This window comes from Prinia subflava, chromosome 1, assembly GCF_021018805.1.
Source record: "Prinia subflava isolate CZ2003 ecotype Zambia chromosome 1, Cam_Psub_1.2, whole genome shotgun sequence".
Taxonomy (NCBI): domain Eukaryota; kingdom Metazoa; phylum Chordata; class Aves; order Passeriformes; family Cisticolidae; genus Prinia; species Prinia subflava.
In genome coordinates this window covers 147,541,847-147,566,584 of record NC_086247.1, presented here as the reverse complement: position 1 = coordinate 147,566,584, position 24,738 = coordinate 147,541,847, and the positions used below count along the sequence as shown (strand labels likewise).

The 24,738-nt window shown below is 42.5% G+C and overlaps 1 protein-coding gene across 12 annotated transcripts in view; it reads right to left on the bottom strand.

The window, feature by feature from the left end:
- KMT2C (lysine methyltransferase 2C) overlaps positions 1 to 24,738 on the bottom strand; it is a 188,848-nt gene that overhangs the window by 17,521 nt on the left and 146,589 nt on the right. For 10 of the 12 annotated variants that reach the window (XM_063416028.1, XM_063416057.1, XM_063416045.1 and 7 more), the window contains 16 exons: positions 21,171 to 21,275; positions 20,770 to 20,817; positions 19,477 to 19,614; positions 19,267 to 19,299; positions 19,065 to 19,184; positions 16,881 to 17,019; positions 16,419 to 16,633; positions 16,229 to 16,302; positions 13,448 to 13,630; positions 10,961 to 12,826; positions 9,621 to 9,946; positions 7,023 to 8,848; positions 5,864 to 5,975; positions 4,846 to 4,924; positions 4,663 to 4,726; positions 2,402 to 2,634 (listed from right to left, as the gene is read on the bottom strand). In XM_063416028.1, coding sequence (XP_063272098.1) covers positions 2,402 to 2,634; positions 4,663 to 4,726; positions 4,846 to 4,924; positions 5,864 to 5,975; positions 7,023 to 8,848; positions 9,621 to 9,946; positions 10,961 to 12,826; positions 13,448 to 13,630; positions 16,229 to 16,302; positions 16,419 to 16,633; positions 16,881 to 17,019; positions 19,065 to 19,184; positions 19,267 to 19,299; positions 19,477 to 19,614; positions 20,770 to 20,817; positions 21,171 to 21,275 — 5,561 coding nt within the window. The remainder of the gene's footprint in view (positions 1 to 2,401; positions 2,635 to 4,662; positions 4,727 to 4,845; positions 4,925 to 5,863; positions 5,976 to 7,022; positions 8,849 to 9,620; positions 9,947 to 10,960; positions 12,827 to 13,447; positions 13,631 to 16,228; positions 16,303 to 16,418; positions 16,634 to 16,880; positions 17,020 to 19,064; positions 19,185 to 19,266; positions 19,300 to 19,476; positions 19,615 to 20,769; positions 20,818 to 21,170; positions 21,276 to 24,738) is intronic. The other 2 variants (XM_063416066.1, XM_063416117.1) reach the window with 1 other exon arrangement.

Sequence of the window (24,738 nt, the reverse complement as noted above, 5' to 3'; positions counted from 1 at the left end):
AAAGTTTGCAGGAAAACAGTGATGGATATTTTCATTTGTTCACAGGCAGATCCTCAAACAATTCATGTCACATGAAAATTGCATCTGCTGCTTGAAAATTTAAAATTTTAAGACCAAAATAAACTCAATACAGACACAACAAGTTATGCCTTGTAGTTTAGACAAGCAGGAGAAGTTGAGGGAAGGACACAACACTGTCAACTGGACAAGCAAGAGCCTTTCAGAAACTCTGCAGAGACCCAACTAAACTTGTCTCTGAAAAAATAAAAGGATTGCAATCCACTGGCTGATGATCCATACATTATGGAAAAATCTCTCTCTCATTTCTGCTCATTAGATTATGACTTCCACAGCTTATGTAGGGATAGAAAAACTCCGTAATGTATTCTGAATTGTGCAATAACCTTTTTCTTTATCTGAAGCAAGGACTTAAGACAGAAAGCTCAGGATAACAGTGATGCCACAGGACACACTTTAGGCTGACACATGCACCCAAAAGGTTATTTACACAATAATCCCAGGTCCAAGATGACTTATGAGCTCTGCCTTGGCACTGACACTGCTGGATAAACAGCGCCACTGCACAGAGCCACTGACTGAATCCACCTGCACTGCACAGATCCACTGCTCCAGGGCTTCTCTGTGCTCCTACAGCACTGAACCTGTGCTGGTTCTGTGGGGCTGCACCACGGGGCACCCAAAGCACCACAACCTGCAGGGGTGCATCAGTGACCGCCCTGGAATGAGCTGAGGTGTCCAGCACACGCAGGGGCCCTGAGCTGAGCTGGGGATGTCAGCAGAGCCTGTGAGCACAGGCACGGTGCCACAGGGGCCATCTGGCAGTGTCTGGTGGCTCCATGCCTGGCCAGCAGCTCTGTCTCACATCAGCTCAGGGCTCTCCGTGCCTGTGTCCAGACCAGCCACTCACAGGGATGCAGGAGCTCTTTTCTCTCTCCATACATACAGGGACTTTTTGAAAATTAACAGGAGCTTGATTGTAGAAAAATGACTTGATCTGATTTGAAAGCGTGGCAAATTGCTTCCAACAGAAGGTGGTTAAAACTGTACTTCAAACCTCATTTAAGTTCCTACGAGGTACAGAACAAAATGCTGCTTAGGATGTGGATGAATCGACCACTGGTCTAAATCAGTGGCTAAAGAGCAGTGAATGGCTTCTGCCAGCAGCAGACAAAACTTGAATTTAAAAATTACAAATAGGAGAACCTTAATTATGGGGCAGTAAATGGATCTGCCAGCAATGTCATGGTCAGCAGCTGTTACTTCAGTCTAACTCCACCATAAGATTAGACTGTCATATGTATAATAAATATTGGTTAAAGGGATTTTTTTCTATGTTTATTCTACTTGTGATTCATGTGGAAGGGGAAAAATTATGTAGAAACAATTTACCTACTCCATCTGTCTTCCTGACAGTGGAAAGATGAGCCAACTAATATCCCATCCAGTACATACTTTGTCTTGAAGCTACACAACAGGAGTGAGAACTCGAGGGTCAGATATCACTCAGGACTTCATTCTAAGCTGTCTGCTGCCAAGTTTTTTTCTTCATAGTAGTGAAGGATAATTCTAAAGCATTTTCATTTTCAGCAGGACTAGCTGATCCTGACAATCACGCCAGATAATTTATAAAAAATATCTTGAGGAATACAGCACTAACTACTGGTGGGCAAAGCATATTAAAGAAACTATCACAGGTTTCATCTCACTTACTATTATCACAGTTATAATATGTGAAATTCCAACTGAATGTAAGGAAAGAAAAACAAAGCCCAGTGAAAATGGTTACATGTAGAAACAGGGGCCCAGAGAGGCTGGGAAATCTCTTCCCCTGGAGACTCACAGAACTTGACTGACAAGGTGCTGAGTAACCTGAATCATGAAGTTACCTCTGCTTTCATCAGGACTAAAAGATCTCCAGACATCCCTTTGACCTGTGCTATTCCATGACACAATACTGATGATCAGCATCTAGGAATGAGACAGACCATAAAGCTAGCCTAACACTAAAGATATAAAAAGAGATATTCAAACTGTAAAAAAAGAAGACTGGGTTAGGAGGTTCATCCAAGCCTGAAACAAAGCCCTGCATGCTAAAGCTTTTCTCTGAATGTTTCATTTTTGCTTTGGAACTCTGCTGCAAGTCATTTTGCCAAGGAATTCCCCTCTTACCAAAGTAATAACCCAGTTTTTTGTCATGTTTGCCACATGCTCCTTTGCAGCTCCAGTGTCACCTACACTCCAGAGCAATGCTGTTACACACACAGAACAGAACAGGGAGTGAGAGCTCCACCGTGTCTTTCAGAAGATTTCAAGGAAAGAGTTCCTACCACTGTGACAGCTCAGTGCCAAGGTGAACAGCCTGGATTCCAGATGAGATTACCTGATCTAGCTGTTTTTGGACCATACTTTGCTGCTCAGTAACATGTTTCAGCTGCTCTGCATCTTCCTCTGGGAACTCTCTCCCGGCTTTCTTGGCTGTGCGCTGTTTGGCTGAGAGGGCCTTCTTGGATTTTCTGTGGGCTCCAATCTGATCCTCCAGGTACTTCTGCTGCATTTGAAGGAGTTGTTGTGTTTCCTGCAGCCATTCCTCGTATTTCTTTCTTTGTGAATCGTCTAGAGAGAAGGGAAATGAAGTGTGATATGATCTCATCCTGGAGATGAGGAGATGAGCTCTTATCCCACTTTTTAAAGCTCAAGTTTAACCATCAGGTTCCCCCCGTTATTTTAAGAAGCTAGTGGTCAAATTCAGCCAAATTCGACAGAGAATTTGGTATTTCAAGAAGTGGTATGTTCTTGGAGTGACCTGAATAAATGAGACAGACACCCAAATTACTGCATTTGTGAGAGAAAACAGTTTTACCACAGTTCATTTCAGGAGGTATCAGCCAGCTGCTGAGGCAGGAAACTGGCCCTTGCCATGAGCAAAAATGGCTTTGAGAACTGCTACAGAACCCAGTGATTCCCTGTCCTGTCACAGCAGAGGGCACATGGAAGACCTCTGGAAGTACTCAAGTACAAAGAGATTAGGGAGCAAGGACACAAACTTACAGGAAACACAGCCTGATTAATTCTGGTGTTTACACAAAACTATTGTACATGCAAAATTCATTTTTATTACAACTTCTAAGAAAAATATTAAAATTATGAACACCATTAAATATTCATGAAGTGAAAGAAAGATACTGTCTTTGTAAAAATCACTTTGTCAGTGCCAGCCCCCAGCGTGGGGCCTTCAGCACCAGTACCATTTCCTGCCCCAAAATAAATGCCTCTCATTTAGGCTGTAACTGAGACATTGCTCTTCTTCCAAATGAGAAAATGCTCATCTGCCACGGGCAGTCCATTGCTCTCTGATGTTTTCTGGAGGCAAAACAACCATGTCTGATAACACTTGACCTGCCCTAAGCACAGAAAGCAGAGAGAGCACTGGGGATGGTGTCATTTATCTCCTGATCACATCTGGAGTGACACTGGGACACCACAAATAAGCACAGATGTTCCTTGTGAGGATCCTTGTTTAACAGAGATACCACACAGCAGCATGATTTCAATATAACCCCATCCTCCTCGAGCTCCAGACCCTGCCACCTTGTACACCACAAGTCACTGTGTCAGTGACAGCCCAACTAAACCTACTCAGGGTGAGCTACAGCTCAGAGAGAAATTCTGCATAACTGATCCCAAAAACCGAGGGGACAACTGAGTGTCAACACCGAAAGTAACAAGAGAAACACAAAAGTACTTAAATTTTAATGAGTTCCAAGTAAGAGTAACTACTACTGAACTGAAAACCAAATTTAATCAAGTGCTCAGAACCCACCAGCACCCAACCAGAGCAGGGCCATGTGAAATCTCACCACAAATAATTAATACAGATAATACTGCCAGAGCTCTATTGCATACTCAGTGCTGCTACTCTAGCTTCTGGAAAAAGTGAAGGAGTTTACTTCTGTTTCTTATTCATAAATACCAAATGAAGGATTTGTGAAGTTTGTGATAAAACCACTTTTTTACACATGGTCTTCCTCTCCCAACATATGCTCAGTTTTAACTTCTGCTAATAAATCTTTCTCATTGGAGAGACTAGGACTCACAATTGATCTAGGGCAGCCAGAAATATGGAATCCAAAAAGCTAGTGCAGTATATTCCTGTTTTCAACAACTGTGCTTCACAGCCAGGCTTGCCTAACCAGTGCCTGGAAAGCTTTTTATGGTATTTGTTCAAATAACAATGATGCTGCACAAACCTTTCTGCTTCTGAAATAAAAAATTCCATCAATACATAAAGTTGGTCTCACTGAGATCAGAATACTGCAACACAACCCAAGACCAGGTTTCTGATACAGCAGTCTGCTAGTTAATAGACTACTGCTCTCACACAAATCCAAATAATGTTAATTTTCTGTTTCCCTCTTTCCTTATGGTGTTTTGTTGATGATAGCTTCTAGAAAAAAACATTAGCAGCATTTACTACACAGCCCTTAATTAGCCAGCATCATAATGATGAAATGACTCAATTTTAAAAGGATGATTTTTTTATAGACAGGATCCATTTATGGATAGTTTATTTTAAAGAAAAGAGAAGTGTAAAATGAAAAAAAAAAACCAATCCACACAATAAATTATTAAATCTTTACTTACTGACAAAACCAGGACCAAAATTGGGAGGATTAGGTCTGGAAATCTGAGGTGTCAAACTTCCATCCTAAAAATTTCAGTAAAACAGACAGACAAGGATATTAAACCATGATTCAATTAAAATACCTAAAACCTAGTTACCATTATTGAACAGTTTTATTTCAAGCCTGTATCAAGTTGCATTACCTGTGTAATTGCCTGCTGCATATGATTTTGGCCTTCACTGGTCTGAGCCCCTGGCACTGGCTGACCCATAAAGGGAAACCTATTGATGAGCAGAAAGAGAAACTGTAACCTTGCAAACTGACATTTTAGGAGAGAGAGACAACTTTATTATGTTCAACTCAAACAAAGCACCCAAATCTTTCACAGACATTCACCTGAACTTCTGTACCCAACCTTTTGAACATCTGGAGAATACAGACTGCATTTTCCCCTTGGCTGAAACTTTTACATTATTCCAAGAGATGATATAAATATGACCTACTGTGCTAGAACAGTGAAATCACATACAAATCTGTATTTGTATTTTAGTATTTTATAATTTAAAGCAAACAGGTGAATGTTTTTAGGTTTCCTGGTCACCACCACAGCCAACTGGAGCTGGATAAATGTACACCTTGGGTAAGACACTTATTATCATGGGGCACTGGACAGAGAAAACCCAGTCTGAAGGGCCACACAGGAAGAACAGGCACAGATCCTCCCTGGCCCATGGAGTGCCCACTTACCCTAAGGACAGTCATGTGCACCCTGCATTGTTCACAGCTCCTTTTGTCCTCAGAAGGGACAAGGAGAGATGGAACTTCCACTCCTTGGGCTAAATCTTACACCCAGCATGAAATGATTTGCTGCAACATGAGGTTCCACTGTGCCATGGCCACCCCCCAGTTTTCCAGCACAATCCATGGGAGATGTGTCATTACCTAATCAGCAGGTGGGAAAACAAGAAGGCATCAACAGTGAAGCCATGCTGGCCATGTTGACCCATGACATTACAACTGGAACACAAGTCTGATGCATTTGAGTATCTTTTATAGTTCCTACTGCCACACTGGCTTAAGGACATAATCCTGTGTTAGCATGGAATGTGAACCACATGTCAGGAAATTTTTTTTTTCATTTCCTGCACACAGTTTCCCTGACTTCTGTCATTTCCTTCTACATTCTGCAGTCCTAAAGAAGGGTACCAAGTGTTGCCTACCTGTTCATAACCATTGGTGGCATCCCCATGTTGCTCTGTGCCATGACTTTGTTGATCCCCTTAAGAGCCACCATTTTTGCTTTCATGATGGGATCCGTGATCGCATCAAAATCTGTAAGACAAAAAGAGCAGCAGTGAGTCACACAGCTGAACATCACAAGTTATCAAATGGAAATTGCTTGTTTACATTTAGTTCAGGTGTAAATCTTCAGTAAAATATTAACTGTGTTCCTATTTCACATTCACTGCCTGCCCCACTTTGATATTCAAGGTTAATAAGCAGTTTCACCTATCCTGTAGAAGTGGGTCCAGCAACAGCTGTCCTTGTTTTCAGCCACAACATACAACCAAAGAGAGGCTGAGAAGGGCTCTAGACCAAATCTGGCCTACGACCCAACAGATAAATAAATTCTATTTCTAGGTGTAAGACTCGAGAAGTTGTTTCTGTGATCTCAACTGGCACACCATCACTAATGCACTATGAGAATGGCCTTGATGGTCACTGTAGTTACAACTCAAAACAATTCTCAAATTTTAGTGTTTCATGATCAGTTAAATGATGGCAATAGTCTTGATTTGAATGCTGAAACTGCTAGGTTTTATTACACAAACAACCACAGTTTTTCTTAGATTTTTTTAGTACAAGCAGAATTATGTGTGATATTTCTGGGCCTTGCCCAGACTGTGGGTTAGTAACAGCTTTTGATAATCCCTTTTCTTGTGACACAACAAATACTGCAAAAAAAGTCACAAAACAACCATAAACTTCAAACTTATGGATCAAATATCAAAATGTCAGCTACTGCACTTGATCACTTAATTTTGTTTACAATTTTGTTTGCCTTTACTCCCAATCTCATGAGAATCTGAAGTATAATGAGAGTCTGTGACACAGCTGATGTCACAAACATTATCAGTAAAGGAGAATTCCCCTGATCCTGGTAATGGCAACAGGAGCCTCACAACAGAGTTCAGAATTCCACCTACATGCTCAATTTCCATACTCCCTTTGTAGCTAATAGGCAGGTTCATTTTTATTATGCTACCTTCAAGCTCTACATATTTACCTGCTTCTTGCAGTGCTGTGGATTATTTAGCTATTTATTGCTGCATTTTGAAGACACCAACCAGAACACAGACATACAGGACACCCACATACCAATATTGGGGAAGAACGGCTCCGAACGCTGGCGAATCATGGCTTGCATCTGTCTCTGCTGCTGCTGCTCCTGCCTCTCCTGATCCAGGAGGTCCTGCAGGAGAAGTGGCTGCTCCTCCAGCAGAAGAGGCCTCTCTCGGTTCTGCTGCTGAGCTAATGGCTGAGGGAGCATCATCTGTTGGGGACCAGAGATGCCACTGGGACCGGGACGGTTTGGTACAGCCACAGTCTGGTTAGATGCCTGTCCTGGCCCAAAGTTATGATTAGATGACTGACCCTGAATAAATCCTGGATTTGGTGACCCTTGAGAAAAATTATGGTTCATTCGTGGAACCATGGGCATATTGGAATTTAAAGTGTTTTCCAAGATCTGTCCAGCAGGTGTCATGAGTGTTTGTGGAATACCTGATCCGTGGTTCATTTGTGTGGGTGGCAGAGATTGAGATGGAGATCCCAGAGTTCTTGCTTCAGCATTGTCTGAGCTTTCACTGGACAGCAAACTTGAGAGGACTGGGGTGGACCCAGAAATACTGCAGGAACTTACTGCTCCTTGAACAGGCAGTGGAGCAGATCCCTGAGCATCTGGAGTAGGCACAGTTGTATCTTGACTAGGAACAGCAGGAGTTTTGTCAGGGAATTCTGGGTTAGCAGGTTGTGCAGGAGCCTTTTCTCCATCCTTCAACTCCACTTCAGCAGTCTGTGGAGTACTTGTGGACTCAGTATTTCCATCACCTTTTTCATTTTCATTCTTCTTTTCCTCTTGAGCATTTGGGGAAAGTACTTCTGTTTTAATTTCATTTTCTGTAGCTGATTTCTTTGGTGGAGACTGGGTCTCAGCAGGGGCAACAGTTATATCACCTTGTTCTTTCTGTTTGGGTTCTTCTGCTTTGCCTTGGATATCTAGTTTGTCATCAATGGGAACACTGAGGTCTAGTTCTTCATTAAACATTCCTTTCTTATCCCCCACATCAAGGTCTGGGTCTGTGTACGCAATTAAATCAAATTCCCCAGATCTCAGAAGATCGTCAAGGTGAGGATCATTGGTTTCCAAATTATCTAGAGTGTCCAGTTCATCTCCTTTCCCATCCTCTGTGTCCAGGTTCAGGTTTTCCAAATCCTCATCATCTAAATCCTTGACTTCAACCCCCTCAAGGTCTTTCACATCCAGGTCTTTTACAGCAGGATCATCAGGATCAAGCTTTTCCTCTAGACCATCACTGGGCTGGCTGGGAATCTGCAAGTTTGCAGATTCATCACTTGGTGCAGACGCAGACAAGGCCGGTCCCGGGAACGCATCGGCGACCGGCTGCCCCAGAGATCGCATTACGAGCGCAGGGGGGTTCTCAGGGTTGATCTGATCCTGCTGGGCCTGGGACATGTGCTCCAACCCCGCGGGCATCTGCAGCTGGCTGGGCATTCCTTGAGAGCCGTGTCTCAGCGGCTCCGCCTGCCGCGGGCCCGCGAACTCCTGCCGGGGCAGGAAGCCGGGGTGCCGCTGGTGCTGCACATCCAGCACAGACGCAGCAGCAGCAGCAGCAGCAGGGCCGAAGGGCAGCCTGGGCCGCCCGTCGGGAGCTCTGTGCCGCAGCTCGATGAACGCCTGGCCCAGGATGTTGTGCTGCTGCACCGGCATTCCCGGCGGCGGGAAATGCTGCGGGAGCCCGGAGGCGCTGCTGAGCTGCGGGGCGCTCACGGGCCGGGGCAGGTCCATGTTCAGGGACCTCCGCAGCTGCGGGGGAACTCCAGGGCGAGGCATCCCCGGCTGAGGGCCCAGGAAACGCTCCTGGCCCGAGGGCGGGCCGTGGCCGCCTCCTGGAAACCCGTACCTAAAACAAAACCAAATCATCTTTTTTTCTCACTCTCTCATGACTAAGTAACTGTTCACCAAAATGCTTCACATGATGCATTCATCAAGATATTTAAATAAATGTTTTGACTAATTATACTTACATTTAAATGAGCTTTATGACTACAATAAAATAATTGCTTTAATTATGTTTAATAAACAACCTGTTTTCAATTTCAATAATAATAATGGATAGAAAACTCTGACAGTCAGAACTAACCTAGTAATTAAAATACATGTTAATGCAATGCACAGTAAAAAAGCCCTAGTGTGTGGATTTGGAAATCACTGAAATAAATCCACATACTGAAAAAAATTAATTTCTGAGATGACAATGTATGTTGATACCGGTATTCATTTTACATTGTAGCATTCACTGTAAAAATGCCACAGAGAGAAGCTGATGTTTAATTATATACTCATTAGAAATTAGTTTATTCATTAATAAGACATGAAAAATGAAGTCTGATCTTTTACTTTTTTTTTTTTTAGAAATGTCCCAAATGCCATGGATGAGATGTTTCAGGTCACATAAGTCTGACTAGTTCTGCAGTTTCTCCATTTATTTTTCTGAATTGCTCCCAACCAAACTGTCTTTACTTAGTATAAAACACACATTCTAATGTTACAGGAAAACCCATTACACATACAGATCTCAGGAAGGTTACCAGCTCCCGTAGATGATTTTTCCCCCTGTCCAAAAAGCCCCCTTCCTCCAACTACCCCTGAGCTTAGGAGATCCCAGAGCTCACCTCAGACCATGAGGTCTCATGCCCATGGTGTTGATATCTCCTGGAAACTGGGGCCTGCTGAACTGCCCATCCCCAGGGAAGGGCCCGCGCTGCTCCTTTGGGTACATGGGGAACCTCGGTCCCCCGGGAGGGACCACAGGGGCCCTCACATTCCCAGGGTAGGGAGGAGGAGGGCGGGTAAAGATCTGATTTAGGTTGTCTTGCTGCCAGTGCTGAAGGGGGGCTGCATGGGGAGGAGCTGCTGCATCCTGCAAGGCCTTTTCCTGGCGAACTGCGTTCTTCTTCTGCTGCTGCTGCTGGAGAATAATCTCACGGAGCTTCTGGCGCTGTTTAAAAGAAAAGAAATCATTATGCTTGACACTGCAATTGACATCTTTTGAAGTGTTACACTCTGCTAGGTTAAGCCTTCTGGAGGAAAGAACTCCTTCAGTTTTACAGGAAAATATTATAAACAACCACAGTCACCTCAGAAATGAGATGGAGGGTCAAATGGTGCACGGTGCCAACTTAACATCCAGGTATTTTGGTAAGGTGTACAGTGTGATCCCATTCTACCAACTAACATGGAAGCAACTCTCTTTCCCCTTTTCTGTTGCAGTAATGCAGGCCCTTTCACCACAGGAAAAGTGCATTCTCAGGGACAAAGGTGACTAGAGGTCCATTGAGGAAAATTCAGCAAGATGTTTTGACACCACAGCTGCAGAATTTAGTCTAAGTCTGTAGGATAAATATCACCAGTTTTCCACTAAATTCACTTCCCATCCCTCCTTCCAAATAGAAGATTGAGCAGCTTTTCACAAGCTGAACGTAATCCTATCCCTCAGCAAGAGCTGTTTGCCAGACATTCATGGACAGAAACCTGGAGTGGATGTGCCTCAGGAAGGGCAGTGACCAAGGGAAGGATTCACCTCATGCTGGCCAACTGCAAAGTCAGGCATGTGGGCTGAGATCTTTGCCTCTATTCCCTTCCCTAGCCAGTGAACAAGTCACTGACAATCAGTTCCACACCTCATTGATTTCAGAACAGAACAAACTGACCTTTAAAAATGTTTTCTTTTTTCCTCAGACTGTAGCTAAAAACACTGTTACAGACCAAACATCTGCATCTTCAGTGGCTTTGCTTCTTTTTTTTTTTGATCTTGTCCAAACTCCTTAAAAATTACTGATGTTTCTGTATTCTGTATATTGTGGTTCTATCCAGAAGGGCCAAACTAGTAAGTAAATTAAGGTAATTCATATCTTACACATAGTTTATGTTTAATGGCAAGAAACTTCAAGTATTACCAAGAATGGGAGAAATTCTTCTGCTTCCAGAATTTTAATATCATCAGAATTCTCACCTGTCTTAACTTCTCAGTATCTGCTTGAGACATATTCATGGTGTTCTGTGTATCTGTTACTCCCGTGGTGAGTGCTGGGCCAGGAACTTGTGAAACTTTGGGAAACTGTTGTCCTTGAGAAGTCATTGGAGAATTTCCAGACGCACTGAAGGTGCCCTCAGGCCCAGGCCGTGGCTGTTCAGCAGCATCATGGGCCAGCTGACCGGTTCCAAAAGATTCTGCCTGAGGTCTTGGAGTCATTGGTGGTTGATCATAGGGGTCACGTGCTGGAGTAGCAGCACCGTGGCTAAATGAATCTGTTATTGCAGGTCCTGCAGACCTGGGAGTTTGAGAACATGGGTCTGATGGCCTGACAAAAGCGCCCTGCAACCTGCTCTGCGGTGTCTGCAGGAAAGAATCTCTATTTGGTATTAGTCCTGGCCTTGTCATGGCAGGTCTGTTAAAACTCTCAGGAATCCCCGGCCTTGGGGTTGCTGGCTGCTGAGAGTAAGGGTCACTGAGGACTGGCCGTGGTGTTCCAGGAGGTTGGGCATAGGGATCAGAATGTCTCTGGTTTGCTGGGGGCTGAGCAAACAGATCTGCTGCTTGAGCAGGTCTGGGCGTGGGTGGCTGCTGCATGTACGGATCCACCGTGGCGGGCCGAGGCGTTCCCGGGGGCTGGGCGTAGGGATCGGCAACGGGCCGGGGAGTCCCCGGAGGCTGGGAGTAAGGGTCCTGAGAGGCTGGCCTTGCAATGGGCCCCGCCTGAGGGAACGAGTCCCCCTGCTGCCGCACCACCCGCGGCCCGTGCGCAAAAGGCTCCTTGATGGCAGGGTGGGGCGTGAGGGGGGGCTGGCTGTAGGGATCACTGGCCTGGTTATGGGAGAAGCTGTCCACCGGCCGCGGTGTCAGAGGGGGCCTTTCGTAGGGATCGACGGCCACGCGCCGCGGCGTGCCCGGCATGGACGAGTACGGGTCCTGTGGGGACTGAGGAGGGCGCAGAGGAGTCTTGAAAGGTCCGGGGCTGCCATCCACAGGAGCAGGAGTTGGAGTCAACGGAGGCCGTGCATAGGCATCGGCAGAGGTCACCCTCTGTCTCTGAAACGTGTCAGTCCTAGGAGCCGGCTTGGTGAATGGATCGCTGCTTCCAGCAGCTAGAGGAACCTTCCCTGACTGCTCCATAACGATGGGTGAGCGTGGGACTCCCAGAGGTTTGGAGAACTGCTCTGAGGGCATGACGGGCCTGGGCGTGTCCGGCGGCTTTGCATAGGGATCGCTGCTGCCCGGGGATGAAGAACACGAGTCCCTGGCTGGCGAGGGCCTGCTTCCCGACGGCTCCCGCGACAGGGAGGACTGCGCTGCGCACGAATCCAGAGGGGCAACGGTGCTCCTTCTGACAAAGTTCTGGTTGATGGGCGCTGGTCTGGGCGTTCCCACCATTTTAGCATATGGATCCATCGGGGAAGGAGGCCTCGTGTTTGTGGAACCCGGAGAAAACATCTGTTGTGATGGTGTCTGAGGAGTCTGAGGCTGAGACAGTGAATCGTGTACTGGGATTCGGGTGGGAGTGGGAGGGGGCGCTTGTGGCTTTAGGAACACATCGTCTGAGGACGCCGACGTGGGCGTAGCAGGGAGCTGCTGCTTTGTGAACAGATCCTTATGGAATGTCTGCTGTGCAGGAGACATACTCCCATTGCCAGCCTGTGGCGTTAAGGGGCTCTGGATCCCACTGCTGGGTGTGTCTGAGCCAGACTGGTTCAGGAGCTGCTGGGAACCAAACTGCTGCTGCTGTTGCTGTTGCTGCTGCTGCTGCTGCTCGTTTTTCACCTGTTCAAGTTTCTGTGTGGCTTCTATTTTGGCCTGCTGCTTACTTTTTTGCCGCATTTGCTGTTTTAAAATTATGAGGAAAAACGTTACACTTCTAAGTTTAGGGTATACGAAATCTTTCTGATTACTGAATCTATAATTAAAACTTTAGGACACATGCAATATTAGTCACAAATAATTGCAAATTTTAAATGCAATGGGAGCAGGGAGTCCAGCTATTTGTGAAGTTCAATTACCTTGGCATGGATCTTGCTTGCCTGGGAATAAGCATTTCCCAGGTTGCCTGAAGAGCATCACTACTTTCCAATTTTATACTCTGGAGACAAAGGTTACTGAAACACAGCACTGGTGTGGACTTTGACACCCAGCCCCATGTGAGGCAGCAGTCTGCAGGACAAGGCTACTGCAATACAGGGTATGTAATAACCTACTGCATCGGCCACCCATGCAGAGAAAGAAGAACTTGTTTCTACAACACCCAGGATTTAAGAGTCAAAAATTATAGCAAAGTTTTTTTTACAGGCAGTTTATCTCCTGATATTATCAATTTTCTTCCCAAGCAGAATGGCTGACTGTATACTCTTCTATAAAGAAAGATTCAAACTGGTTCTATTACAACAGATTCTGACAAAGCAATAAAAAGCAGGGAGAAAATAACAAAACACCCTAAATGCTACACACCTGTCTGAATTTCCATTCCTGCTCATGCTCCGATTCCCTCTGTTTTAATGGATCTTTAAAGAGCTCGGAGTCGATGCGTGAGCTGGGATCGATGCTATCCTGTTGCTGCTGCCTTTTCATGGAGTCATTTGACATCTGTACTTTATTGATGCGCAAAGCAGCTCTATTATCTCTGGCTTTTTGCTGAAAAAAGAGAAAAGATGCAGTTAGAGTTATTTTCTTCTACTGAGTTTGCACACTGCATCTGTTATTCCTACAAAATCTATCACCAAATTATTTGTACAGCCTGTTTTAATCACACACATCCTCGTGGAAACGACGTTATGCACCTCAAAAAGAATTCCAGACAGAAAATGCTGCACACCTCTACGGAAATTCTGTGTTTAACACATATGGAAGGAACTAAGAGGTCACTAGCAATTACTAAATTAGTAAACCTATTAACAAAGCTTTTCTGTACAGGAGGGTGTCTGTTCCAGGCCCTGTGCTGTGCCAAGAAATCGTTCATCCCACCAGTTTACCTTTCCAATCACATATTGGTGTGGTCTAGCAATGTGAAGGCTGAGCACAGCAGATGATGTTTGGATCAATAAAGGCCACTAATGCGGAGAACTTCAATGACAAGAAAAATACAGCCTAGTCCATTAAAAGACCTCTACAGATCTGAGTCTGTTAACAGTTAACAGTATAAACATAGGATATGGGCTTATGGATCAGGAAAAACTGTATGGAGACACAGCAATTCCTCTTCAATGAGGCATTTTACAGCCGTAGTGACACTTTAAAGTATCTAATGGAAGTTTCAAAGAGCCTGTTTTACCACCAATCTAGGATGTGATTTCTTTTCTGAACCAAACCCTTACATCCTCTTTTCACAAATTTATTTGCAGCTGTCAAGCAGGAGTTGCCTAGAGGGAAAGGCTTTAATACTTCTCCCCCCCCACCACAAAAATGAAATAGTGACATGGATGAGAGCACAAATGTCACAGCAGCAGAAAAATCACTGTCATTTTCCCTTGTAAGTGATGGGATTGTGCATGCTAAGTAAAGTAAAAAGCCTATAGTGAAAATTTACTAGCACTCCTCTGAATTTCATTTCAGCCTTCACTCAACCCCTCAGAGTGCAAGCCCCTCAGGAGAGGCACCACAGCAGCTTCTGGTGTGCACAATGCCAGGAACACCAGCAGGAGCTGCATGGCAGGGCCACAAGGACTGCTCTGAGAGGAATTAAGCACATCTTGCTAGGTAAATACTGGTGTGCAGGAGCCTGCACTCTCCTCCTGTACATAAAGGAAGTAATTTTTGCTGCTGACTTCTGGATATCCATCAGAAGGATAGGACTGCATTGTTTAGGAACAATGAAAAATAAAGCAATCAGTGTAGAAATAATTGTGAAGTGGTAAATGCCACCCATGTAAGTGGGTATTATCTTATAAATACTACAAAGAAGGAATCACCAAGATTAACAATAGCATGGGCAAGATGACATAGAGGTCCAAAGGTGATGAAATTGGAACACTGAATAAAAAGCAGAATAATGATGCTGCCTCAGTGATACAAAGAAGAAACGAGAGAATTATTCTTTCAAGTGGAAAGGGTTTCAGAAAGATTAAGAACTCCACTTCTCACAATGAGTTTGGGATATGAGTTATCCTCTTAAGCCAGAGATAAAGGCAATTTTGTATTTGGACAGCAGAAGATGATGTACTACTGCTAAACTCTGAGTCACCAATATGCAGAGGAATGAAATTTGTTTACTGATGGGTCTATATGAAAAAAGGGCTCTTAGGGGAAGGCTAAGGGATTGAAAACTGCAAAATCCACAGCAACCTGCAAAGTGAGAATGATCATCCAGTATGAAAGCTAAAACTTGAGGCATTACTGCTGTGAAGAAACAAAAACAAGAACCAGGGGAGAATGGAAATTAAAGAAAAGTACATTTGCCAACGATTACTGGGAAAGTCCAAAAGAATCAATAATATAGGTTCTGAGATTTGGATGCACACAAGCTTCAACAAATCTTAAGGGTCATCCCCTTTGAATGGCAGAAGTTCTGCAAGGTGAAATCAATGACCATATAACTCCAGATAGCTGCTACAAGTACCTGTGTTCACTTAACTCAGATGGGAAGAAGGTGAATGATTTCCAGAGAAAAATGGAGTCCTTCATGCTCCCCACAAAATGGTATCAGAAAAATGGATATCAGAAGATATCAGAAGAGTTTCCATACAAAGCAATACAAGAGAGTAAGCAGGGAAAGGGAACAGTGAAGCAAGAACAGAAGGACAAGTAAATGAGGAAAGCAGAGGTGTGAGCACTGACACCTCTGGAATTGCTAGTTCAATAGCTGAAAGACTTCAGCAACTCTAATTGGGAATAAAAGAACAGCCCAGAGAGAGGGGATGATGAAAGGGAGAGGAATCTCATAATCAGTTATTATTCTTCTGAAGAAACTGGTGAGATTCTGTATAGAAAGAGACAGAGCAAGGCCTATTTGAGGCATGAATCAAATGCAGCAGAGAGGCAGTGGGAGCCACAAATGCTCTCATCTCAGCTGATGTCTTCAGATTGCACAGTACTAATAGAGCTTATTTCAAGACTGGAAAACAAAGAACACAGGTAGAAGTATTCAGACTTAGAAGCTGAATTAAAAAGGTTTTCTTAGAGTAAGGGAACTTTCACTAAACTTAGAACTTGAGTTATTAAAAACAAAACAACACAACCTTATAAATGAAACGTGTTTGCTGGAAGCATGCAAATGCAGGTGGGAATTGCTCTTACCACATAGGGAGCCCTCTCTTGAGAGCTCGCTTTCCTCCACAGTTTAGCAATTTGCTTCACTCTTGTAGCCCAGTCTGCAACCAAAAGATGTGTCAATACACAAGTCTATGATAACTTTATTTGAGATACTTTCAAATCAAGATGAACCATTTACTGCAAAATATTCAACTTGATTCAGTAAATTACTCACCTGGGAATTCTTCCTTCAGGTTAGGGAAGTTGATATTTGTATAGAGAACAGGTGCTACAGTTGCCATTTCACCCAAAGCTTCTTCTTTCTCCCACTTCAGGGTGCTCCTTTGAGCATTGGACATGGTATCACCTTCACCTTCCAGGGGTGGAGCCGCTGGTGCCCATGAACTGTTGGGATCACTCACCATTGGATTGAATGCTGGATTCTTATCCCTGGCAGACCAGAAAAGGGGGCTGTTTTACACATTGTACAAAAACCAACAGAATAAACCAACCCTCCATTAGCAAAGTACTCATTCTGTTGGCTATTTCAGCAATGAACACACTACAACAACGCACAAGGCACAAATAATATCACATTATTAGTAACCAACAACACCCTGCAGGTGTTTTGGTTACTCAGATTTTTTTTAAAATGTTAAGTACACCCAAGTATCTTCTATTCCTCATCTGGACTTACCTGGCATCAGGGTATGGCTGCTGTGTAATGGGAGAGAAGGTGCCCAGCCCACCTCCAGCAGCCAGAGCCGTGTGAGGGAGATGAGGGCTGGGGCCAATCAGACCATTCATGAGGGGCACTCTTGGAAATGCATTCTCTCCTGCAAAGAAAAAGTTTAACTCACTCATTTAAGCTTTCAAAGGTGACTGCTGCTAAGGCAGAGGTGGAACCTTTCACTGAGAAAACAATGACCTTTAGTGAAAAACTAATCGCCTCAAAATTTTACAGTGCTGACCTTACATTTTTGGGAAAGTTTTAAATCAGTTTTAAATCCTTCCATATAAGCTTGAAGGATTCTTTTCTACTCTATCTTATCCCTGCACAGAATTTTTTTCCTTCTCTAAAATATATTTCTTTTCAAAAATGGATTCCCAAAACTTTTGCAGTAACCCATGCCATGGTACTGCACTTTATATTGAGATAATAAACTTAAAAGCTAATGGTCTCCATGTTTATTAGACCCAGATCTAAAGCAGCAAGCCATGGAGAAGGTGGTTTCAGTCCTTGCAGGATGATCACTAGCCACCTGAATTAAACATCTCCTCTTCTGAGACTCCTGAGCATTGTACCAAAGTAAGCCTCATTATCTACTAACTCCCTAATTTGTAACCAATGAAACAGATAACTCTGCTCAAATGAGCATTAACATTTTCTAATTAAGTGTCCAGCCTAGCAGTACAAAGGCAGAAAATGTTATTTATTTGATTACAGTGTTACAGCTGTGGCACGGGCAGATTCATTCCAGCAGATGGTATTTGCAGATGTTACTACACAGAATTAACTCTGGCCTTTGGATCCCATCACTTCAGTGAGATTACAGCTGTTGCCCCAGTATTTCCTTAAAAGCACAGAAGCAGCTCAGGATTCAGATGCATCTGCAGGATGACACTGTTATCATTCTCCCATTTTAGGAGACTGTTTCTGACCTAAAGGTTATGTAAGCTATGCAGAAACTACAGTTGTAACACAAAATTTAAGAGAATGTAACTGTGCTGGCAAACACAGTAACTAATTGTGAAGACCTGGCAAACAAACAGGACGGAGTCAGGCCTCTGGTTTGCACCGGGTGCTCACATGTCTTTATGAGAAGAGAACAATAAATAATTTTACTTGAAATTGCTGCAAGCTTCCCCGTTACTGAAGCATTTATCTCACAGAAACGTGTGGATCATTCCACTGGAGCAGAACTAAACTGTAAATCTAAAACTTTATTATTGTGGCAGCTCCCACAGGGAGGAGTTGAACAGTCTTACAGAGCTCAAATGCTGCAGCTATCCCCAAGTACTCAGGTAACTGGGAAACAGGCAATGGTATCAGTATTATCTTTTGCTTTAAATCAAGTCATTATTTACTTAAAATGCTCTCCTTTCTAAGAGGTTTTGAAGTACTTAGATTTTATGAAAACTGATCCAACAAGAAAACAAATCCCTTTTCTTCTTATGATTAATTCACTGGTCAAATCAATTTGCATAGTCCTTCTTGTATAGTATAAAAGAGTGGACAGTCTTTACATGAGCTCATGGAAAACCCTAGAGCTGATGTCTGATGAGAAAAGGAGCACATTCCATTAAATTCACACATACTGCTTAAAAAACCAGCTCTACTGATAACAATAATAAAATCAATCTGCCTCTTGCAGTCAATACAAGAGTAAGATGTTCTATCAACTCGTGATAATTTTAGTAGTAATGAAGAAAAAATAAAGTATGATTTCCAAGATATTTTAAAAATTTGTTTAGCTTTCTTTCTACTAGGACTAGCTAATACATTAAACTGCATTATTGCAGAAATTAAGACTCAGTAAATCAGTATCACACAGACTCTTGCCTTAACCTTGAGGAGGTACTCAAAAGTTATTAAAAAGTGAAGTCAGAAGAGAACATATGCTTTAGCACAGACTAATTTTCAAACCATCTAAGTGCCAGCTAAAATAAAAGCACCAACACGTCAGAAAAATCTCAAATAACGTGGATGTTAATCACATACTCCCTTCGGAACAGATTTAGAATAATATTTCACAAATTACCAATGGCAGATTCCACAATTTTGCACAGGATAAGGACTGTCCTACTTCCACATCAGCACTTAAAATGTGCACAAGTCTCCTGGCCAGGCTGCTGCTCCCAAAAGCACAGAGGAACATACCTTGGCTGTGCAGAGACATGAGCTGTGGCGGGGGAGGAGGCTGTGGCAGAGGAGCTGGCTGTGTGGCTGCTGGACTCAACACAGCTGTGAACAAATCTTCAACATCCTTCCCTCCCAGCTCTGCAAAAAACACCCTGCGTGAGTTGCTGGCATTGCTTGTGAGCTGTGCTCCATAAAAGACAAGGAGGATCAGGACACGTACCTGGGATTTTGTACAGTTTGCCAAGAATAGCACCTGGACAAAGGAAAGGCAACACAGGGTTAGTAACCATCAGAGGAAGCAATAAAAGTAATTGTGCAACCAAGTAGGTCTGCTACAGTACAGAGACGTGTCATCTGAGGGAAACAAAAAAGGGAAGAGGATTTCCATGTAAGTTCTGAAGAAGACCAAGGTAAGGGACAAAAACATTACCATCTGTGACCATTTTGTCCAGCTCTGGGCTGAGGATTCCATCTAACTGCTCCTCACTCAGCGGCCGTGAGCTCTGGCTGACATTCGGCTGAGGCAGGGAGGAAGGATCATCAGAGATGGGACCAATGTCCAGTCCAGCTGGAGGAAGAAAGAATATTAAATTAGAAATGAATAGTAAAATTTAGTAGTATTGAATAAAGAGTATAAATCCTGTTTCCTTCCCCTAGAATTCAGCTGTCAATTAAACCAGGACTTACTAATATTTGAAAAGTAAGGCAAAACAAAACATGGATTAGAAAAAGTAAAAAAACTTTCCCACTCTTCACCTCCAGTTTATTGTATTGTTTGAGGAATGTTAATTGAATATAATTCAACTGGAAGAATGGGAAGTAAGACTACTGAGTTTAGGTTCAGCATGATTTTGAATGTATAGGTTTCAGTATATAGCTCCACTTTAACTGTTTTTCACATTTTCAAAAGAATCACACCAGTAGTAAACATGGTTCATCCTCATGTATTTAAGGTTCACTTCAAATGTTTTTCACTTCAAATATTACATAAAATGTTTACTGAAATGCTGTTGAAGTGTAGCCAATATAAAACAAGTTATAGAAGTTTATCTTTCAAAAACAAACCCTGACTATTATGGGTTACATCGAAGTCATTTGTTGGCACTAAGAAAACATAACTCACTCCATAAATTTCCTAACATCCTTTACAAGTCAATAAATCTCTCAAATGAGAAAAATCTGGGAAAAAAGTACTATATCCTTTAGTATTTAAAATATATTTCTGTAGTGATTACCAAATACCCCCAAATTTAAAATAATGAAACATGCCATTCTACTTGTTGTCAACCTTTTATATAAAAAGTGATGAACCATTATCCAGTGAAAAAAAGATCCTGATTGCTTTAATCATGCTTTAATATACTCACACTGATAAAAACGCTTTTCATTTACAAAATATACCACTATGATAAAACCTACACACTACTACAGGAAGTAATATTTACAGTGGCAGCAAGAATATGCATGGGTTTGTATCATGAAACACAAGAAACTAAGGAAGGTGTTCAAAAGCTGTAAGCAAAACTTGATGCAGGACTCTTAAAGGCAGAGTGCAGAGCTTAGAGGTTGTGTTAGACTCAAACACCACACAGTGGAAAATGAAACATGAATTAGTGACACAGTAAAGGAGAAGTAACTTCTACACATGCAGTTCTTTCAGCTAAAACCACTAGGAAAAGAGGGCTACTGCTAACCATGGATCATCCATTGTTTAGATTCTTACCAAATGGGGAGGGTGAGTTCTCAACCTGGAAAGTGCTTAAATCAAGACCTACAGGACCCAAACCAGATAAAATGGATGATTACAACACGAAAACAAAAAAAAGTAAAGAAAAAGCTGCATGCTGAAAAAAGCTACGCAGGTATGAGAGACAACAGCAGCTACATTTTATCCTCTCTTAAGCAGCAAAGCAAAGAGAAAAGTAAAACCAAAATGTTGACAAGTTTGGGCATTTTTTGGTAGAATAAACCAAAATTGTTCCAAACCAAGGTATTCTTAGGATATGAAAATTGTATCTGAAATTACCTAGAGCATAACCTACAGATACAGTACAACAAATACATCTGTATTAAAGAGGAAAAAAAAGGAAACAATTACTAGAGAGACCCTAAGGCCATACATACCTGAATGATCTCCAGACTTTACCAAATCATCAGAAAGTATTCCAAGAATATCATCATCAGTATTCAAGACCTCAGAGAGATCAGCTAAAGGATCGTCGGTGCTGCCTGTAGGAGATGCAGGGAACAAAATCAGCATTTCTACATCTCTGGAGATGTTCTTGAGCTGCAAACCCAAACACAGATGTACCAGGCTCCAAGGGTCTCCTATGCTGTCTTAAAATTCAAGTGTCCCTGGGGTCAGACTGTGCTGACCAGCAGCCCCTCCCTGCCAGGACTGAGCCACCTGCTCGTGCTTACGTTGTTTAGTCCTTTCAGAAGTGATAATGTGATCACATCATGTGAAACTAAGACTGGATGATTTCAGGGGGAAAATAATCCCAAATCTACTCTGAACTTGCAGCCTCTAAGACACAAAGGCCCATGGATGTGTAAGTCAAACAAATAGGTTTTATACTGGACAGCACACAGTACTACAAAGAGTATTTTTTTTGAAACAGGTAATCAGTTCTTTTACCACCACTCTCTTCCTTAATACATAAACAACTAGTTACTACACCCTGATAAGGAAATGAAATCCAAGAGTAAGAAGAACAGTAAATAAATAGAAATTGAAGATGGTACTTTTAAGATCAGAAGACAATCTAAAGGAGCAAGAATGGCCAGAGACAGATATGTCATGTTTGTTTGCCATCTAGGAAAAACTGGCCTGGTCTAGTAATAAATTCTTTAATATTAAATAATAAATTCTGGATACTATTATCTTCTTGACCTCCAATTCATTAGAGAGGAATTGCTCCAAATGGCCCATCTGGTTTTATTAACTAGTTGCTTTGGACTATGACAGATGTGCAACATTTGCAAAAAATGTTTGACAAACTAATAAAAGTTGAGAAAAATATTTTTCAGTAAAACTGCAGACTGTCATGACTGCATGAGCAATCACTGCCAGACCAATAAAACATGATGAGATGGCAAATATAAATTAAACAGAAAAAAGGGATTAATAAAACTCACAAAATATACGGTGTGGAAAACAAATATATGGCCAGGTTGAAGAGGGACCAGAAAGCCAAAGAACACACACACATTTCACACAAATACAGATATATTTCCCATTGTTACAATCCAACTGCCCCAGGAAAGTATTCAGCTTAATTCAGAGCCTGGTGCCAAGGATTTACTTCTATCCTGAGCTTACTTTCCAAGCTGCTAAGTTTAACAATGAATTCCAAGTGCCTTCTGCTGATTTTCAGAGACAACCTTTTCCCCTTCTTCCATTACCAAGTCAAAACAAAAATTGTTTTTCTTCACTTTTCTGTTTTCATCCTTCACTTTTACCCTTTGTAATGCAGACAAGATGAAACCACGCTAATTAAATCAGGTTTTAGATTTGCCACTCAACAAGGTGGATTAATAAACCAGTGCAGACCAGTCCACTTAAATGTACAAAATACAGCTCCTACTGATACCAGCAAAACTATCTGAAAGTGTCACAAAACCACACCACTTTGCAGGCACAGTTATTTGTGTACCTGATAAAAAGCACTGTTAAATGTAAGTCTCCCAATAGAACCTAGTTACTGGGGTTTGGCAGGTTGTTTTTACGTTTTTTTTAAAGTTTATTTGAGATTTTTTTTGATACTTGTTTTCCTTCTGTCAGTGGGGTCTCATTTTGCAAGTAACTGTAACACCAGGCACCACAAGGTGATGAAATGACTTCAGCTGGCTGAAGGATGGATTTTAGCCCTTTTTTAACTTTCCTCAATTCCTGCTTGAAGGCAGCTAAGTATCAGGGAGAAAAAAGCCCATGAAGGAAGCATCGGGACTGTATTGGCAGGCTTTAATTCTTCCTTAGTATTTTATGTTACAGTGCTTTTCTCCACAGCCCTTGTGCTATGGAACAGTCCCTAATAATTCAACTTCTAATATGAATATAAATATATTGTATAAGTAGCTGGGAAGAGCTCAGGTGAAAAGATCTGATGTTTAAAGATACAAAGTTTACCACCTGTAGCTACAAATTGCCCATGAATAAATTCAGGCTTCAAATTTGAAGTTCTCTTAACTATGACGGAAATCAGATTCCATAGCAGTCTTCAGATGAGATAAGCTGGAAAAACCATCCTGCTTTCAAAATGGAGTTTGTTAAGTCTATAAAAAGACTTGAGTGTTGGTGACAGCAGAGGGGTAGAGTCTATAATCTATAAAACTCACACAAGACATCTAATCTAAAGCATGTTTTTACTTTTTTTCTTCTATTTTTTCCTTATTTTAATTCAATGTGTGTTAAATATTATCTTGGAAACAACAAAATCACTTGAGTCAGCTGCTTCAGATCACAACCAATAGCTAGTTGACATCTGCTGCCAAACAAATAGCTCAATACTGCTCATTATTTGACTCTTCTCAGAATGGAGAAAAAAGCCAAGACAAAGTAAAAAGGAAAGTAATTTGCTTGTAATGCTGGATCTCTAAGAGAGTATAGTTCTAATGCTATCTTGTGATCCTGATCCCTCAAATGCAGATATTTATTTATGTATTTCTAACAACATAAAACTGCCTCTCCCAAGGCTGCAACTATCCCAAGATGTTTAATCACACAGTAACATTTCTAGTTATCAAATGTCTCAACAGCACCTGAATTAGCTTCAGAGACTCAGACAACTCCTCTTCTTTTGTCTAGGAACAATTTCTTTAGAATTCTCTGGAGACCTCACTTGAACAGATGACTTTTTCAGCACTTCCAGAAAAAAATACACTGAATTTAAGCTACTTCAAACTAAAGGAAAGGTCACACTGCCAGAGCCTTCACAAAACACACCTCATCAAGTGGCTTCTTTTTCATCAGGGACACACAGGTCAGGAAACTCAAGAGAGAGGCAGACAGTCCTCAGAATGCAAGAGATCTAAATCACCACCTGCAGCTTCACCCATGAACAGACAGTGGGACCTGTGAGCAAACCTTTGCTCTCTGCTCCAGCCCTTGGAAGGGATTTTAAGGGTTGGTGCCATGCAGAACGGAGTGTACAGTGCCACGTGTTATAAAAACATAGGAAAGGTGAGTTTTCTAACTGAAAATAAAACCAGCAACCTTCTCTGCCAGACAAAAAGCAGGGCTGGGAGCCTAAAGCTCACTTCAGTCACAGTTTCTAGAAATGAACAGCAAACAAAGGACTCCCAAACCCCTCTTGTGTCCAGCTTGGCCAATCCCCATCACTACTGCCATCCTGGCTAGTGAAAGGTTCAGGCACCCCTAACCAAGGAGTGAGAACAGATAAATCACAGAACATGTTCCTGAAATGCACTGCCAGTTCAGGAGCAGCTGGAACATCTCTGCCCTCCCAGCAGTGCTGGGTACCTGCTGGAAAGCAGAGCAGGGTCACTTCTTCAGATGCTTGAGAGCTCTCTGGAAGATGAACAAACATATCTAACCCTCAATGCTGGGATGCCACAAATGGAATTTCCAAGGGAAGAACATTTTCCTTGTGGAAAAGACCTGTGCAATTAAGGAAGGACTCTCACAGGAGTCAGCAGTCCTTGTGGGAAGTGGCACTGTAGGAAAACAGCA